This window comes from Pristis pectinata, chromosome 2 (genome assembly GCF_009764475.1).
Source record: "Pristis pectinata isolate sPriPec2 chromosome 2, sPriPec2.1.pri, whole genome shotgun sequence".
NCBI lineage: Eukaryota > Metazoa > Chordata > Chondrichthyes > Rhinopristiformes > Pristidae > Pristis > Pristis pectinata.
Window position 1 is genome coordinate 131,767,716 of NC_067406.1, and position 17,439 is coordinate 131,785,154.

General features: G+C 44.2%; 1 protein-coding gene across 3 annotated transcripts in view; it reads left to right on the plus strand.

Moving 5' to 3' along the window:
- The first annotated feature begins 5,595 nt into the window (after nt 1–5,595).
- abraxas1 (abraxas 1, BRCA1 A complex subunit) overlaps nt 5,596–17,439 on the plus strand; it is a 34,491-nt gene continuing 22,647 nt past the window's right edge. For all 3 annotated transcript variants that reach the window (XM_052041220.1, XM_052041236.1, XM_052041229.1), the window contains exons 1-2: nt 5,596–5,743; nt 15,599–15,689. In XM_052041220.1, coding sequence (XP_051897180.1) covers nt 5,639–5,743; nt 15,599–15,689 — 196 coding nt within the window. In that variant the 5' untranslated portion in view covers nt 5,596–5,638. The remainder of the gene's footprint in view (nt 5,744–15,598; nt 15,690–17,439) is intronic.

A 17,439-nucleotide genomic window follows, 5' to 3' on the forward strand; every position in this document is an offset into this window, starting at 1 on the left:
CAATAACCACTCCCAATAAGAGAGAATTTAATGACCTACACCTGACATTCAAATGCCAGGATGAATACAGTTCCAACACTCAAGAAACTCAACACCATCTAGGACAAAGTAGCTCACTTGAGTGGTATCCCACCTTCATCCTAATCATCCAGTGCTCAGTGGATGAAGTGTGTACCATCTACACATTGCGCTGCAGTTATTCACCTAGGCTACTCCAGCAGTACTCCAAAACCCAAGTTACAAGTGGACACCATGGATGGGACACAGGTTCAGACACATGGGAAAATCCTCACTGCACTATATCCTGTTTGGAAATATATCGCTATTCCTTCACCATCACTGGACCTAAATCTTCCTCCTCAACAGCACTATGGGAGTACCTTCACCAGAAGGAATGCAGCAGTTCAAGAAGTTGACTCATCACCGGCTTCTCAAGGGCAATTAGGGATGTGCAATAAACATCGGCTTTACCTGCAATTCCCAGACCCCCCAAAAAATGAAACATTTTTTAAAATGATGTTCTTTCCTTTCATTTTTGTGACCAGCTTTTTTCTGCAGCAATCCTGCTCAAAAATTCAGTTTTAAATTATTGTACTTTGGAGGCCAATGACAGTCTATATAAATATTTGAATGTATCTATCCTTAACCTCGTTTCTCTTTATTGTTGAGGAATCTAGTTCTAACACCAAGACAGCAACTATACAAAAGCTTTCAAATTAAAATCAAGTTCATATAATGTATTACTGGCAGTGAGATAATGTCAATACTTATTGCATTACACAACTTGTGGATTTTCATCTACTCTGTTTTCTTCATGGAGATGGTGAGCCGAAGGGCCTGTATTGTGCTGTATTGTTCTATGGAGATTTTAACTGGGTTTAATCTTTGCACACCATGCCATGTGAATGTGTACCATATGAAGATTTTTTAATTTGATTGCATTATTAGAGAATTAGTGCTAGATCGTGGTGACACTTACAAATAATCTCACTATTATAAAGCCAATTTTTTTTATAATGCACATTTTGACCTGGGATAGTTCTTAAATGTAATGTAAATCACAGACTTTGTTAGCTAACCACTGAGGAACTGAAAACATAAACACAGAAATATTGAATAAGCTGAAGGGCTTTTAATTACATATAAACAGAGAAATATTGAATAAGCTGAACTGTGTATTTAAAAGCCGTATGAACCGGAATGAAAAGGAATCATAAGAAATAAAAGGGGTCTAAAGCGATGTTTGGGACAAGCTGTTAATATATGTCCCATTGAGTCAATCTTTCTGTTGTACAATTCCACATCACATTTAAGCAAATCAAAATTAGCAGTTGTAACCTAAACAACAGAAAATGCTTTAAGCACATACCAAATCAGGCAGCACATTTGGACTGAGAAACAGAATCATTGTTTCAGGTCATTTCTGTACTAGGTCATAGATGTGATCAGCTTTTAAGCAAGTGGAAGTTCAGAGCCAGGACAATGGAAGCAGTTGGGTGAAGGAGGCCAGTGGATAGATGGGTGGGGCAATGATGGATGGTGGGGCCATGAAAGAAATATTGGACACAATTACACAGAAAACAGGCATGATTTAGTGGCAATAGGAACGTTGGCTCAAAAGGCAAAAGAAAGTGAGACCAGTGTGGAAGTAAGAGAGGAGGTATAACAAGCTTGCAGCAGAATAGCAAATGGCGAGGGAAGAACTGAGGGATTGTCAGTCACAATAGCACTGGTGGGAACTGGATGGAGTGACTGATCCTTTGCTGAGGGTGAAAGATTTTTCAGAAGCTCCATTGTGGAAGGTGACATAATTGGAACAGATGTGACAGGGACAAGAAACTGAGAGTGGAATAATCCTGAAGTACAATGAGAAGAAATATAATTATGAGACTCATGGTAGATGTTGGTGTACTACCCTTTCCCAGAAACTGAATTAGAAGAGTTGTAAATGAACCATGTAAAAGTAAGGGTTGTTTGAAATAATGTATTTACTTATTAAATAATTTAAGTAATGTAAACAACCTGGATTTAGACAAACTCCTTAGTGCAAATCAAAAATATAACACAATTTTTTTTTATAATTTATTGGTATGAATTTGGAATTGTTCTTACAAAACTTAAAAGGTATGCTAAATATTACTAATTTACAAAGGAAGGGCAAAATGTTACAGATTATGGGAAATCTGAAAATAAAGAGCTGGTACTACACAGCAGGTAAGGCAGTAGAGCTTGTTGCATTTTTCCTTCAGGGAAATAAGACTTGGTTCAACTCCTGCTCCAGGGACTTCGAGCACAAGATCCAGGCTAGTTATCAGAAAGACATTTACTCCCACCTGAATATCAAGGATCCCCACAGTGTTATTCTTTCCTGCTCAATATTTATTTCTTAAACAAAAAATAATCACAGGTCATCATAGTGTCGTCCATGGGACCATCAACTGTGCAGGTTCTTGGGACATCCTGAAGTGGGACAAGAATGCAAATGTGTAAAAATTTAAGTCAGTTGAACTTTATGAGTGCCTTGAAACTCCAATCATATATCTTATTGTGGACAAGTCCTGTAAGATCTGGTAAGCATTTCCAACTTTTTCTGTTTCTGTATTGGAGAGAAAAATGCACATGTGATTCACTGAGATTTATTGGATCGCAACTATCCAGAGTTTTGTCTCCCTTGGTTCATCCCTTCCCACCTACACCCGTGACACTTCGCATGCTCTCCATCACTTCAACAACTTTCAGTTCCTAGGCCCTGACCACCTTATTTTCACCATGGACGTCCAGTCCCTGCACTTCTATCCCCCATCAGGAAGGCCTCAAGGCTCTCCGCTTCTTTCCGGACAACAGACCCAACCAGTTCCCCTCCACCACCACCCTCCTCCATCTGGCAGAACTTGTACTCACCCTCAACAACTTCTCTTTCCACTCTTCCCACTTTCTCCAGACCAAAGGTGTAGCCAAGGGCACTCACATGGGCCCCAGCTATGCCTGCCTTTTTGTCGGCTATGTGGAACAGTCCATGTTCCAAGCCTACACCAGTAATGCTCCCCAGCTCCTTCTCAGCTACATCAGTTGAGCTGGATCGGAGCTTATCAATTTCAACAACTTCCACCTCACCCTCAAATTCACTTGGTCCACCCCTGACACCTCTCCCCTTTCTTGATGTCTCTGTCTCCATCTCCAGAGACAGATTATCTACTGACATCTTTTAAAAACCCAGTGACTCCCACAGTTACCTTGACTACACCTCTTCCCACCCTGTCACTTGCAAGGATGCTATTCCTTTCTCACAGTTCCTCTGCCTCCACTGCATCTATTCTTATGATAAGGCTTTCCATTCCAGGTTGTCTGAGATGTCCTCTTTTTTTCAGTAAACGGGGTTTCTCCTCCACTACTATCAATGCAGCCCTCACCAGCATCTCCTCCATTTCCCGCAGGTCAGCCCCACCCCTTTCCCTCTCCTGACATAACAGGGATAGGAATCCCCTTGTCCTCAACTATCACCCTACGAGCCTCCGCATCCAACACATCACTCCCCACAACTTCCGCCATCTCCAACAGGATCCCATACCAGGCACATATTCCCCTCCCCTCCCCTCCCCTCCTCTGTCCACGACTCCCTTGCCTGCTCATCCCTCCCACTGATCACCCTCGAGGCTCTTATCCCCACAACCGTGCAAAGTGTCACACCTGCCCCTACACCTCCTCCCTCATCACTATTCAGGGCCCAAAACAGTTCTTCCATGTGAGGCAGCACTTCACATGTGAATCCATTGGTGTCATTTATCGCATCCAGCGCTCCCGGTGCGGTCTCCTCTACATCAGTGAGACCCAACGCAGATTGGGAGACTACTTCGTCGAACACCTTCGCTCCGTCCGCCGCAACAGCTAGGATCTCCCAGTGGCCAGCCATTTTATTTCCACTTCTCAATCCCACACTGACATGTCTGTCCACGGCCTCCTCTACTGCCACGTTGAGGCCAGATGCAGGTTGGAGGATCAACACCTCATATTCCGTCTTGGTAGTCTCCAACCTGACAGCATCAGCATCGATTTCTCTAACTTCTGGTAACCACCACCCTCTGTTTTCCTCCCCCCCCCTTTGTTTTCCCTCATTCCTGTGGCCCCCTCACCCCTTCTCTTTCCCCTCCCCTACCCTCACAACCTGTCCACCTCCTTTCCTTTATCCGTGATCCACTGTCCTCTCGTACCAGATTCCTTTTTCTTCAGCCCTTTGCCCCTTCTAGTCCTGATGAAGGGTCTCGGCACAAAACGTCAACTGTTCATTTCCCTCCATAGATGCTGCCTGACCTGCTGAGTTCCTCCAGCGCTTTGTTTCATTGCTCCAGATTTCCAGCATCTGCAGTCTCTCTTGTGTCCATATTTCTGTGGATATGTTGAGAAAACAGCAGGGACTTGCAGTTTAAAGTGAGAAAAATGAGGATATCATCTTCAGGGTTAGAATTTCAAAGTGAAGACAGCTTTGCAAACCCATTGAAATTAAACCGAGCAGTGACGGTTCAACAGCAAGATGCAATGGGTGGGGGTGGAAACTCTCTTAGATTAGATTAGATTAGATTAGATTAACATATTCTCATGTAGGCCAGGGGCGGCATGGTAGTGTAGTGGTTAGCGTAACACTAATTATAGCGCCTGCGACCCAGGTTCGATTCCCGCCGCTGTCTGTAAGGAGTTTGTACGTTCTCCCCGTGTCTGCATGGGTTTCCTCTGGGAGCTCCAGCTTCCTCCCACATTCCAAAGACGTACAGGTTAGGAAGTTGTGGGCATGCTATGTTGGCGCCGGAAGAGTGGCGACACTTGCTGGCTGCCCCAAGAACACTCTACACAAAAAGATGTATTTCACTGTTTCGATGTACATGTGACCAATAAAGATATCTTATATCTTATATGAAATTCCTTGTTCACATGAGCTCACGGAGTAAGCAGTATACAGTAAGCAGCAATAATAACAGTATTAATAAATAAAACAATAAATACAAGGATGAGTGCAAAACAGCAGAATGGTGCAAACATTGTAGTGCAATCTGAAGTAGTGTAGAAAAGTGCCAAAGTGACAATAGCGGAATAACGAGGCATAGAGTTAAGGGTAGTGCCAGCACCACCAGGAGGGGTGTGTGACAGAGGTGATTGGTTCAGGAGAACGATAGCAGTGTGGAAGAAGCTGTAATTAAGGCTCCTGTATTTTGCCCCGAACCCCAGCCCAGTGATTTGAGCGTGGGGTTACTGGAGCACGCCAGGGTGGTGGAGATCAGGCTGTCCCAGTACAGGAAGGGAGGGAGTCTGCCACTGGGCTAAATGCAGGCAAACGGGTCGAGCTCAGGAAGGCAGCATGGATGGGACGGGCCGAAGGGCCTGCTTCCCTACTGCACAACTCTCGGACGAGCCAGTTACACCGGGTTCGGAGGCAGTGGCTCCGGATTGAGCCGGTGAGCCGACAAAACCTCCGGCTCCCGTTTGCACTGGTGGTCAACCTTAAGCAGCAGCGCGCCCCCGCGTCCCGGGGACGAGCGGGGAGCGTCGCGCACGCGCCGGTGACGCAGGGCGCTGGGAGCGCGCACGCCGTCTCCGGCCGCGGGGTCGCCATTAGTGGGCGCGCTCGCTCCCGCGGCTGGAGATTGCTATGGCGGTGGAGCCGGCCGAGACAGGCGGCGTGTCCGGGGCCTTGGTCTCTGGCTTCGTGTTCGGATCCCTCGCCTTCCAGTTCTTCAACGCCGACTCGGACGCGGTGAGTACGGTGGGTCGGAGCGCCCGGCGGCTTCCGGAGGCGCCGCCGCAGCTGGCGAGGCCTGGCAGTCCCTTCTGCTGCGTACCCGCGTCTCCATCCCTCCTCCCCGGTCTGTTCCCCCACCTCACTCCCCACCCCTCATCTCACTCACCCCCACCCCACCTCTGTCCCCCCCATCCCACTCCTCCCCCCATCCCATTCCTTCCCCCCCCCCTCCCGAGGGGCTCCCACCCTCCCCATCCTGTCACCCCATCCTACTCCCCCACACCCCCACCCCATCTCGTCCCCCCCTCGAGGGACTCCCCCCCACCCCATCTCGCCCCCCCCGAGGGACTCCCCCACACCCCCACCCCATCTCGTCCCCCCCTCGAGGGACTCCCCCCCCCCCCCACCCCACCTCGCCCCCCCCCGAGGGACTCCCCCACCCCCCCACCCCATCTCGCCCCCCCCCGAGGGACTCCCCCACACCCCCACCCCATCTCGCCCCCCCCCTCGAGGGACTCCCCCACCCCACCCACCCCATCTCGCCCCCCCCCCCAAGGGACTCACCCACCCCCATCTCGCCCCCCCCCCCAAGGGACTACCCCATAGGCACCCCTCCCCATCCCGCCCCCGCTGAGGAAGCTCGCTCCTCCCTGTCCTGCCCCCGGGATGTCTTCCCCATCACTCCTCCTCCCCCCACCCCCTACCTGCCCCAAATCCTCCACGGGGAACTGCCCCCCCATCCCCCCAAGGGAATCTCCTCCACTCCTATTCCCCAGGGGAACTGTCCCACACCTTGCCCCCCACTCAGTGGAATGTCTCCCACAACCCCACCATTTGCTTCTGGGAGACCTCACCACACTTCCTGTTGGATCTGCTCCCTCTTTCCCCACCACCCCACCCCTTGCCAGGGAACCTGGATCCCATACTCCCCAGGGTTCTTGTACTCTCTCTCTGGGGATTTACCCACCTCACAGAGGAACTTCCCCTCCATCCCCCTCCCTGGATATATTACCCCTTCCTCTGAATCTAAACTCCTTGTGGGTCTTCCACCCTCTCCTTTCCCTGGGTACCTTTCCCCCTCCCCTAATTACCCCACCCTGCATCCCCCCCCCACTCTTCTCCACCTCCCCCACCCTGGCCCCTCCTTGTGTCACCTCTCTGACCCCATCCTCTGCACCCCCTTTCCTGGTGTCGCTTCCCCCTCAGCATTGCTTAACCCACCCCCAGCCAGAGGCCCTCACCGCTCCTGCTCTCTTGCTTCCCACCCACCCTCACGGTCTCTTTCCACCCCCTTTTTTTTTCTCCTCCTCCTGTCACCCACTCCATTACCACTTGACCTGTATCATTGCAGTTGGCACTAGTCATCTGCCTTATTTAAGTTAAACAGCACAATCGGAAGGTTAACGGTTGTGGGCTAATGAACTGGCTTGAGGAGAATTCTGATCACATCATGAAAATGGCAGAGGGATTGCCACGAGATGGCACATGGGATTGAAGACAAATAAAATATGTAAATGGTTAATGTTGTGGTGTATGTGAGTTTCTTTAATGATGATTTCATGGAATTATCTTGGTTTTTTGAGCAGACTAGGTTGACCACATTTGTTTCGGTAGAATTAACCTGAATCTGTGTGTATAATTATCTAACTTTAATGTGCCCGGTCCTGGCGCATCGTTACAGAACGAGAACATTGTATTGCCAAGACACTTGACAGCAACTTGCGTGGTGTTCAACACAGGCCAGTCCATGGAATCGTGCCCTCGGAGGAATCTGATTTGGCACTTAGGAGCCAAAATACAGGCTTTGAGTTGCACTTCTCTGCATTTGAGAGACAGAGTACATTGCTACTCGATGGGAAGAGAGCGTGGGTCAGCACACATCAGGGGAGTAAGTAAGCAAAACAAGGGATCATTGTTCATTCAAGCCAGAAAGTTGGGGGTTGAAAGAGAAATTGCGGAGAGCTCCATTTTGGTGTGAGATGATGAGACAATGGCATCCTACGTAGGAAGTTTAGACCCCAATAGCAAGGTGTCTGATTGCACACATTCATTGTGCAAAAGGTAGAGGTGTCTTTCTTGCCAACAACATAGTAGTGGTGGGATTCACAATTAAAGCATCAGGGAAAGGAAGAAAGCAATCCTGCTGACCAAAATGGATTGGCAGCACCACGTGGATTGTTCTAAAGTAGCTCAAGATGTTCCATATACAGGAGTGGTTCAAAAATTGAAGGACTACTGCAGCCCTCAACCACTTGACATTACAAATTTGAAACTCAAGCATAAGTGGGGAAGTCTAATAATTATCTTGTAGCTCAATGAATATTAGCTAAGTACTGGCTAATTGGGAAAACTCTTGTAGGGAGTGCATTAAGTCCCCGATCTCTAAATAGGAGAATTAAATCGAAATTATTCAGCTTGAGAGATCTTGCCTTCAGTACACTGTGCTGAGTAACAGCTTCCATGGAACTGGTGATAGAGAATTCCAGGGAGCTTCACGTGCTGCCTTGAGATGGTGGCCTGTTGCAGTCAGCTGCCTGTCTAAGCTTCTTCCAAAGTAGCTAGCAGATCAGTCAATGAAGTATTATAATATGTGATTCATTCTAATATTTTCACCTTTTGGTAAATTGGTTTATTATTGTCACATACCAAGGTACAGTGGAAAAAGTTGTCTTGCATACCGTTCGTACAGATCAATTCATTACACAGTGCATTGAGGTAGTCCAGGGTAAAACAATAACAGAATGCAAAATAAAGTGTAACAGCTACAGAGAAAGTGCAGTGCAAGTAGGCAGTAAGGTGCAAGGTCATAATAAGGTAGATTGTGAGGTCAAGACTCCATCTTATCATATCAGGGAACCATTCAATAGTCTTATAACAGTGGGATAGAAGCTGTCCTTGAGCCTGGTGGTATGTGCTTTCAAGCTTTTGTATCTTCTGCCTGATGGGGGGGAGGGGGAAGAAGTGAGAATGTCTGTGGTGGGTGGGGTCTTTGATTATGCTGGCTGCTTTACCGAGGCAGCGAGAAGTACAGACGGAGTCCATGGCGGGGAGGCTGGTTTCTGTGATGTGCTGAGCTGTGGGCACAACTCTCTACGGTTTCTTGCAGTCACGGGCAGAGGAGTTGCCATACCAAGCCGTGATGCATCTGGATAGGATGCTTTTTATGGTGCATTGATAAAAATTGGTGAGGGCTGACAGGGATGTGCCAAATTACTTTAGTCTCCTGAGTAAGTAGAGGCACTGATGAGCTTTCTTGGCTGTGGCGTCTACATGGTTGGACCAGGACAGGCTATTACTCCTAGGAACTTGAAGCTCTCAACCCTCTCGACCTCAGCACCATTGATGTAAGCAGGAGTGTGTGCACTGCCCCTCTTCCTGAAGTCAATGATCAGCTCTTTTGTTTGGCTGACATTGAGGAAAGATTGTTTTCATGACACTGTGCCACTAGGCTCTCTATCTTCTTCCTGTGCTCTGACTCTATTATTTAAGATGCACCCTACTACGGTGGTATCATCTGCAAGTTTGTAGATGGAGTTGGAGCAGAATCTGGCCACATAGTTGTGAGTGTATCGGGGGTAGAGTAGGGGACTGAGGACACAGCCTTTTGGGGCACCAGTGTTGAGAATAATCCTGGCAGAGGTGTTGCTGCCCATCCTTACTGATTGTGGCCTGTTGGTCAGGAAGAGGATCCAGTTGCAAAGAAAGGTGTTGAGTACCAGGTTGAGGAGTTTGGAAATGAGTTTGCTTGGAATGGTAGTATTGAAGGCAGAGCTGTAGTCAATAAACAATAGTCTAACGTAGGTGTCTTTACTGTCCAGGTGCTCCAGAGGTGAGTGTAGGGCCAGAGAGATTGCTTCTGCCGTAGACCTGTTTTGGTGGTAGGTGAATTGCAGTGGGTTGAGGTTGTCTAGGAGGCTGGAGTTAATGCATGACGTGACCAGCCTCTCTAAGCACTTCTTGATGGTGGATGTCAGAGCCACCGGGCAGTAGTTATTAAGCCACATTAACTTGTTTTTCTTAGGTACTGGGATGATAGTGGTCTTCTAAAAGCAGGTAGGAACCTCGGGTTGAAGCAGGGAGAGGTTAAAAATCTCTGCATTTACCCCCGCCAGTAGGTCTGCGCAGGATCTAAGGATACGGCCGTGGACACCAACCGGACCAGATGCTTTCCGCGGGTTCGCTCTCCAGAAGCCTGATCTTCTATCTGCACCGGTGACTGGGTTCAGGTGCATTGGAGGCTGTTGGGTTGGGTGGTGAAATTCTAATCCCCTTCTATTCAAAACATGCATAGATTGCGTTAAGCTCATTGGGAAGGGATGAGCTGTTGTCGGCGATGCTGCCTGACTTAATTTTTTAGGCTGTTATAGCATGTAAGCCTTGCCACAACTGACTGCTAGTCTGGGACTTGATTTTGGACTGGTATTGTCTCTTGGCATCCCTCATGGTTTAACAGAGGTCATATCTCGATTTCTTGTATGGGTCAGGGTCACCTGGTTTGAATGCCGCAGTCCTGGACTTCAGTATGGAGTGGATCTCCTGGTTCATCCATGGTTTCTGGTCTGAGAACACCCGGATTGTCCTCTTTGGTACACAGTCCTCAACACACTTGCTGATAAAGTGCGTGATAGTGGTGACATACTCATCTAGGCTGGCAGCTGAGTCTTTGAACCAGTCTACTGACTCAAAGCAGTTGCATAGAAGCTCATTTATTTCCTCAGACTAGCACTGTACGACTTTCTGTTTTGGATCCTCGCGTTTCAGCTTCTGCTTGTATGCAGGGAAAAGGAGCACAGTCTGGTAGTTTGATTTACCAAAGTGTGGCCGGGGGTGGCTCGGTAGGCGTCTTTGGTTGTGTAGCAATGGTCAAGGGTGTTTGGGCCACTGGTGGAACAGTAGACATGCTGGTAGTATTTCGGTAACACACTCACCAGCGATGATGAAGTGGGCATTTTGGACATCCATGCGTTTGGTGTGCCTGAAAGTAGGGCAGATTGCATTCTTATGCAGATTGAGAAAGAAAAGACTTAAAGACAAAGGTCTCAGCAGCAATTGTAGGTGGAAGACTGTTATAGCACAAGTACCCCAAATGGATGTGCACAGTGTAGAAGATAACAATATAAGATTGTTTGGCACACACACCCAAAAACAAAAACAGCCATATCTATGTGGGTTTAAGGTAAGTTTTAAGATCCATGGCAGACTATTCAATAGTTGGAAGGCACATACCCTTGTAGACTACACAAATCTAATAATATTCTTCTAGACAATATTAGATGTCTTGAGTAAATGTAGGGTAGAATGTCAGGATAAGAAACTTTATAATAGACTGGGTCTTGTTTTTAAAAGGACTAGCTAAAAGTCTTGAAGATTCGATTTGAGAGAGAGGTTGTAAAATATGGAACCCAAAGTTAAGAGTTAAAAAACCAGAAAGAGAAGGTATGACTCTGTCCAAAAGGCAAAGGATAGGTACTCCTACATTTTCATTATTCTTGGGAAATTTGATCACAAGGAAGAGAGGGGTTCACAGAGCTAAGAAAGGCACTGAATGAAAAGAAACCTGCTATTCTGATTGCCGTAACTGACAGTCAACCTGAAGTTTGATCATGTAGAAGACTGAAGTGGAAAGGAAACAAAGTTCGAAACGAGAAGAGCAGTTCATCCTTTTAGAGAAAACTGGATTACAGAACATCGTTCATACAATCTGCAATAGATTCAGAGGTTCTTAAAGTAGCTGTTGACAAGACAGATATTGGACAAGAAACCAAGGTATATATTGAAAGAAAACAGTTGCCAAGACAGCATTACAGTGAGTACAGATTACTGGGGTCAAAGTTGGACCCATTACTGTTGCCCTTAATTTCACCTCCGTCATATCCTCCACTGCCTGTTTATTTGAAACAAACCCAAGCTAAAATAAAATGTATTTTTTGATACCTAGCCTGAACTTGACTTGTAGTTAGTCGGGCTTGGGTCTGAAAGTCAGGCTGTGCTACTTCTTTGTCATGCTTTGTCTGATACCCAATAATGTGTGATCAGCAACCTTCTCCAAGTAAGTTTTTGGAAAACTGAAACCTTTGTCTCAGAGCCTACCTAAAACTCTGCTCACTGGCCACTGACTTCTTTCCTGGTAACTGTCTGAAGTTGAGTCAGACTGTTTAGAGCTTCACTGTCACATTTGATCAGGATTGAAATTTTCAACCACAAATCCACACCATCACCCAGATAGATCATCTGCCTCTGGCTCTAACATTGCCTCATGCTGCACTTCTGCCTTTACCATCTCTAGGCTTGACAATTACAACACACTTCTGTTGTCCTCATATTTCACACCTTAACAAACTTAAGCTTACCTAAAACTCTGCTTGTGCCCTAACTTATACCAAGTCCTGATCACCAATTACCATTGTGCATACTGACTTGGATTGGCCCAAGTCCAACAATACCTCAATTTGTGACATTTTCATCTGTGTTGTCAGATCCTGTATTTAACTAGAATAACCATTTCTGTAATTACATATAAGTTAGATATGTGGCAGAAGATGGAACAGAATATAAAAGAGCAGTGAATAACTAAAAGTTTAATAAAGAAGAGAAATTAGATTACAGGATAGAGCTATTCAGAAATATAAAACCAAAGCTTCTATAGATTTTTAAATTAAAATGAGCATTGGTCGCATAGAAAGTGAGTCTAGGAAATTAATAATGGAAAGCATGGATGTGGGGAGGTGAATTAAACAAGATATTTGCATCAGTCTTTGCTATTGGGAATGCAAGTAACATCCCAGGAACAGCTGTAAGTTGGGAGTTGGAAGGGAGAGAAGAACTGTAGTTGCAAGTCATTGGGGCAGTGGCACTGAGCAAATCGTAGGAGCTGTGGCTGTCATGTCCCTATATCCTGATGGCCTTCATTATAGGGTTTGAAATGAAGCGGCTGGTGAGATAATTGATGTGTTAATTTTCTAAAGTTTGGTATATACAGAGAAAGTTTATTAAATTAGAAAGTAACATGTAATGTAATGCAAAAAGGTACAAAGACTGAAAGCAAGAAACCAGCCAGTTAATTTGTATCATTGGAGAAATGTTAGAAGATATTAAAGTAATAAGGTAATTGGGCAAAGTCAACATGGTTTTGTGAAAGAGAAATCATGTTTTACAAATTTATTGGAGTTTTTTGAACAAGTAACATGCTGTGATAAAGGGAAACCAGTGGATTTTCTATACTAGATCTCTATATACTAGAGACATTTGATGAGGTGCTGCATCAAAGGTTACCTTGGAAAATAAAACACATGGTGTAGGAGGTGACATTTTGGTGTAGATATCTTGGTTAACCAGAGAAAGTGAGGGCATATATGGGTCTTTTTCTGGTTGACAAAATGTAACCTGGTGTGAGGTGCTGGCACCTCAACTTTTTATAAATTTGTATAAATGACTTAGGTGAGGGACCATAGACATTGTTGCTAAATTTGCTGATGACATAACCATGGGAAATAAGCTGTGAGAAGGACATAGAAGGCTAAGAAGAGATAGAAGTAGGTTGAGTGAATAGTTAAGCCCTGTCAAATAGACCACAATATGAGAGTGTGTGATTGTCCATTTTGATAAGAAAAATAGAGGCATATTTTGTAAAAGATGAGAGGTAGTCAAGTTGCATAGGGATCCAGGTGTCCAAGTGCAAGATTTACAGAATGCTGGTATGTCGGTACTGCAAATAATTAAGAAAGCTAGCAACATTATTATTGTTAGAGGAATTGAATACAAAAGTAAGGAATTATGCTTCAGTTATTAGGGTGTTGATGTTGACCACCTCTCAAGTACTGTGGACATTATTAGTCTGCTATTTTTAACAGAAGGATGTAAATGTGTAGAAGCTGTTCAGTGAGCGTTTACTTGACTAGTACTTGGAAAATGCAGGTTATCTTACGAGGAAAGTTTGGAACAGGTTAGGTTTGTATCTGCTGAAGTTTATAAGTATTACAGGGAACTTCAATGAAACATTCAAATCCTGAGGGATCTTGATAAGGTGCACGTGGAGAAGATGTTTCCTCTTGTAGGAGAATTTAGAACTAAGGGTCCATATTTTCTTTTATAAAAAGGGGTTTCACATTTATGAGGTGAAGTAAAGTTTATTCCCTGAGATTCGTGAGTTTTTGGAACTCTCTCAAAGATCAGTGGAAGCAAAGTGGTTGAATAATTTTAAGGCAGGGTTTGATACTTGAGTGAATGTGAATATGGAGTTGAGGTTACAATCAGATTAGCCATGATCTCATTGAATGGTAGAGCAGACTTTGGAGGTCAGATGGCCTACAGTCATAAAGTCATACGGTTCAGAAATGAGCCCTTTGGCTCAACTTGTCCATGCCGACCAAGATGCCCATCTAAGCTAGTCCCATTTGCCTGCATTTGGCCCATATCCCTCTAAACCTTTCTTATCCATGTATCTGTTCAAATGTCTTCTAAATGTTGTTATTGTATCCCCTCAATCACTTCCTTTGACAGCTTGTTCCATATACACATCAACCTCTGCATGGGGAAGTTGCTCCTTGGGTCCTTTTAAATCTTTCCCTCTCACCTTAAACCTATGTCTTCCAGTTTTTGATTCTCTTTCCCTGGGAAAAAGGATATGTGCATTCACCCTATCTATGCCCCTCGTGATTTTGTATATATCAAAAAGGTCACCCCTCAATCTCCTACGCTCCAATGGATAAAGACCTAGCCTGCCCAAACTCTCCTTATAGCTCAGACCCTTCTAATGAATCCTGCTTCTAATTTGTATGTTCACATCAGCCAACCATTTCTGGCCCTATAACTTTCCAAGAAATTGCTGCAGCTTTGATTCTGACCATGTACTCTCTCCAGTTTTAATTGCCTAATATCGGTGGCCATGCCTTCAGCTCTCTAGAGCCTAAATTTACCTTTCTGTTTGTACTATGCACTGCATATGGCAGGCATATTGTGTGAAAACCATCATGCCTACAGCTGGAGGTTGATCCAGTGAATTGGGACTATCAGTGACAACTGGAGGACAGGAGACTCGTGGGGATATCTTCCTTTTGATAACAAAGGTGCTTGAGGGAGTGGGTGGATTAAATTCTGCAAGTATATTTGGAGAGGATAAAGCAGAGTCATCAGCTGTTAATAGACAAAATATAACTAAAAGAGTTTCAAAGAGTACAGAAGCTACCACCTCACTGTCTGTGTTATCCCACATGTGTGTATGAAGTATATGGTGCTAATTGTTTGACAGTGAAATAAAGTTAGATCTCAGTATTTGGTTTACTGGAAAGCACTTTGGAATATCTTAAGGCCAGGAAAGGCACTGTATAACTACAAGTTTTTCTTTCTTTCGCTGCAAAGGCACAGTTTAAAGAGTATGTATTGATTAGGATGTTATTTAGGGCAATTAAACCTTGCATCCAGTAAAATTTGGCCTGCAGCTGTGTTGGTGGTGTAGGAACTTTGAAATTGACAAGGTAGTTTCATTTTGGTCAATTGAAGTCATTAAGATGAGTGGAATTAAGATTGTAGTTAAGGATGACCTCCCATCCTTCCAGACGCTATAGATAGAAATTGCAACCAAGAACTTTTGATTGAAAAAACATACTTGCACAGTATTAGCTATTGTGCTTGGATTGATAGAGAAGTGCTATGTCAGAATCCTCAGAAGATGCAGCAATGGTGAAAGATGGCAGGCTGTGTTAAAGGCCATTGGTGTTAAAATATAATCCATGTGCATTGTTCTCCTGAATAACAACACAGTTGTACTGCTTGCGTTATCTCTTTTGTCTTTAACAACATATGCTGTCAGTGGAACAAAGGTGTAATGCATTAGAAAACTTCTGAAATCCATGTTTTATTTTTCTTTGACAGGAGGGGTTTCTTCTTGGTGAAATCAAAGCAGAAGCAAAAAACAGTATTACTGATTTTCAGATGGATGATATTGAGGTTGTATATACTATAGGTAAGTTATTTCATCCGCAGTGTGAATTCCCTGGTAAAGATTAAAAACAATGATTTCAGTAAGTACGTAATCCCTACAACTGGGATTAATGAATGTATTAATTTTGTTTTCTATTTTTAAAAAATTGGCACACTTCTACCAGAGTTGTCCTGGAATCGGAGTGTGAGTGTACTTTTGAGTCCATTGAAGAGAAAAATAGCCATGTGACTTTACTAAAATAATTCCATAACTAAATTTCCCTGACGATTTAGTGGGTAAGTGCACGATGTTTTGTAATAAATAACCATACAGATTGTTGGTCTTTGCTGCATTAGCTGACCTCAGCTGGGCAGCTGTGTGAATTCTACAAATATTATCAATGTTTCAGTGTCTGTGTTGTCCGTCGTCATCTATGAGTGGTACAGTCTGTCATCATCTACGTGCAGATTCGATGTCCATAGTCATTCCCAAGGACAGGTTCAGGATGGTGTAGGAAGATCTCAGGAGATGTGATGGAAACTAAAATCAAAGAAAAGATTTCAAGGCAGGTGGAGTAATAGATTCAGAGAGCAAATCCCACAACCTTGGGCTTGGAACAGTGCCAAAGGTGGAGAAATATAAATAGGAGATGAACAAGAGGTCAGAATTGGAAGAAGAACTTGATCTTGGAGGGATCAGAATGAGGATAATAGGAATGGTGTAAGACCATGGGGAGAATTTGAAAATGAGGATTTCAAGACATTGCTGGCCCGAGAGACAACATAGTTAATGAAATGATGTTGGAGTAGAGGCAGATGGGATGAGTGGGAGTGGAGTTCCAGCAGCCTGATTTAATATTGATGAAAACCTAGAGATGGGTTTTGACTTTTTTTTGAGCCAGTCACATTGGAGAGCCAACAAGAAACTACAGCTTTTCTCTGTTACAATATCTTATTTGTCTTAAATCAATTGCAAGCCTGTAATATGGTTCTAATGGAGTACTTCTAAAATGGTGAAATTCTTTTAATTTATTTTGCTAAATGTGTAACACTTGAGTCTTGTGCTTTTGGAGAACATACCTTTTTTGTGGGTATGTTAATCAAAAGAAATTTTTTGAAAAAGAATGTTTAAACCCCAAACTTGAATTTAGAAGATTGAAGGGGAACTTGATCGAAACAAGTATGATCTTGAGTAGTTTCTTCAGGATATATATGGAGAGGCTGTATCCTCTTGTAGGAGGATCCACAGCAGAAATGAGGCAATTTTTTTTTCTCTCTGAAGATTGTGAATCTTCTGAACTCTTCAACATGGGTTATAGAGTTTTGAATATTTTTAAGGCTGGGGTAGATAGATACCTGATAGTTGAGGTGAAATGTTACCATGAGGGAGGCAGGAATGCAGAGGTAGGTTAAACAAAGACCAATGGTGATCTTAGTAACTGATGGGGAAGGCTCGAGAGGCCAAGTGGCCTACTGCTGCTAATTTGTATATTTGTCTGTACATATGTTGATATGAAAATTAGTGTTGTATTGCTTATGGATTTTCTGCAGATTTCCATACTATGTAGATGTTTTCCATTTCATCACAGACCTTTGAGGTCCACTTTTCATGTTATTACTTGGTTTACATATAATACTTATTTTACTTCCATAAATAGGCAATGGTTAAAGAGCAGACCTACCATGATACTAACATTTGGGCATATCTATCCAGTATCAGTTTTTTTTTTTCATTTAATGCTAATGTTCTTGTTAAAGAGAAAGTTTGGAGGAGTAACAAAACCACCCAAGGA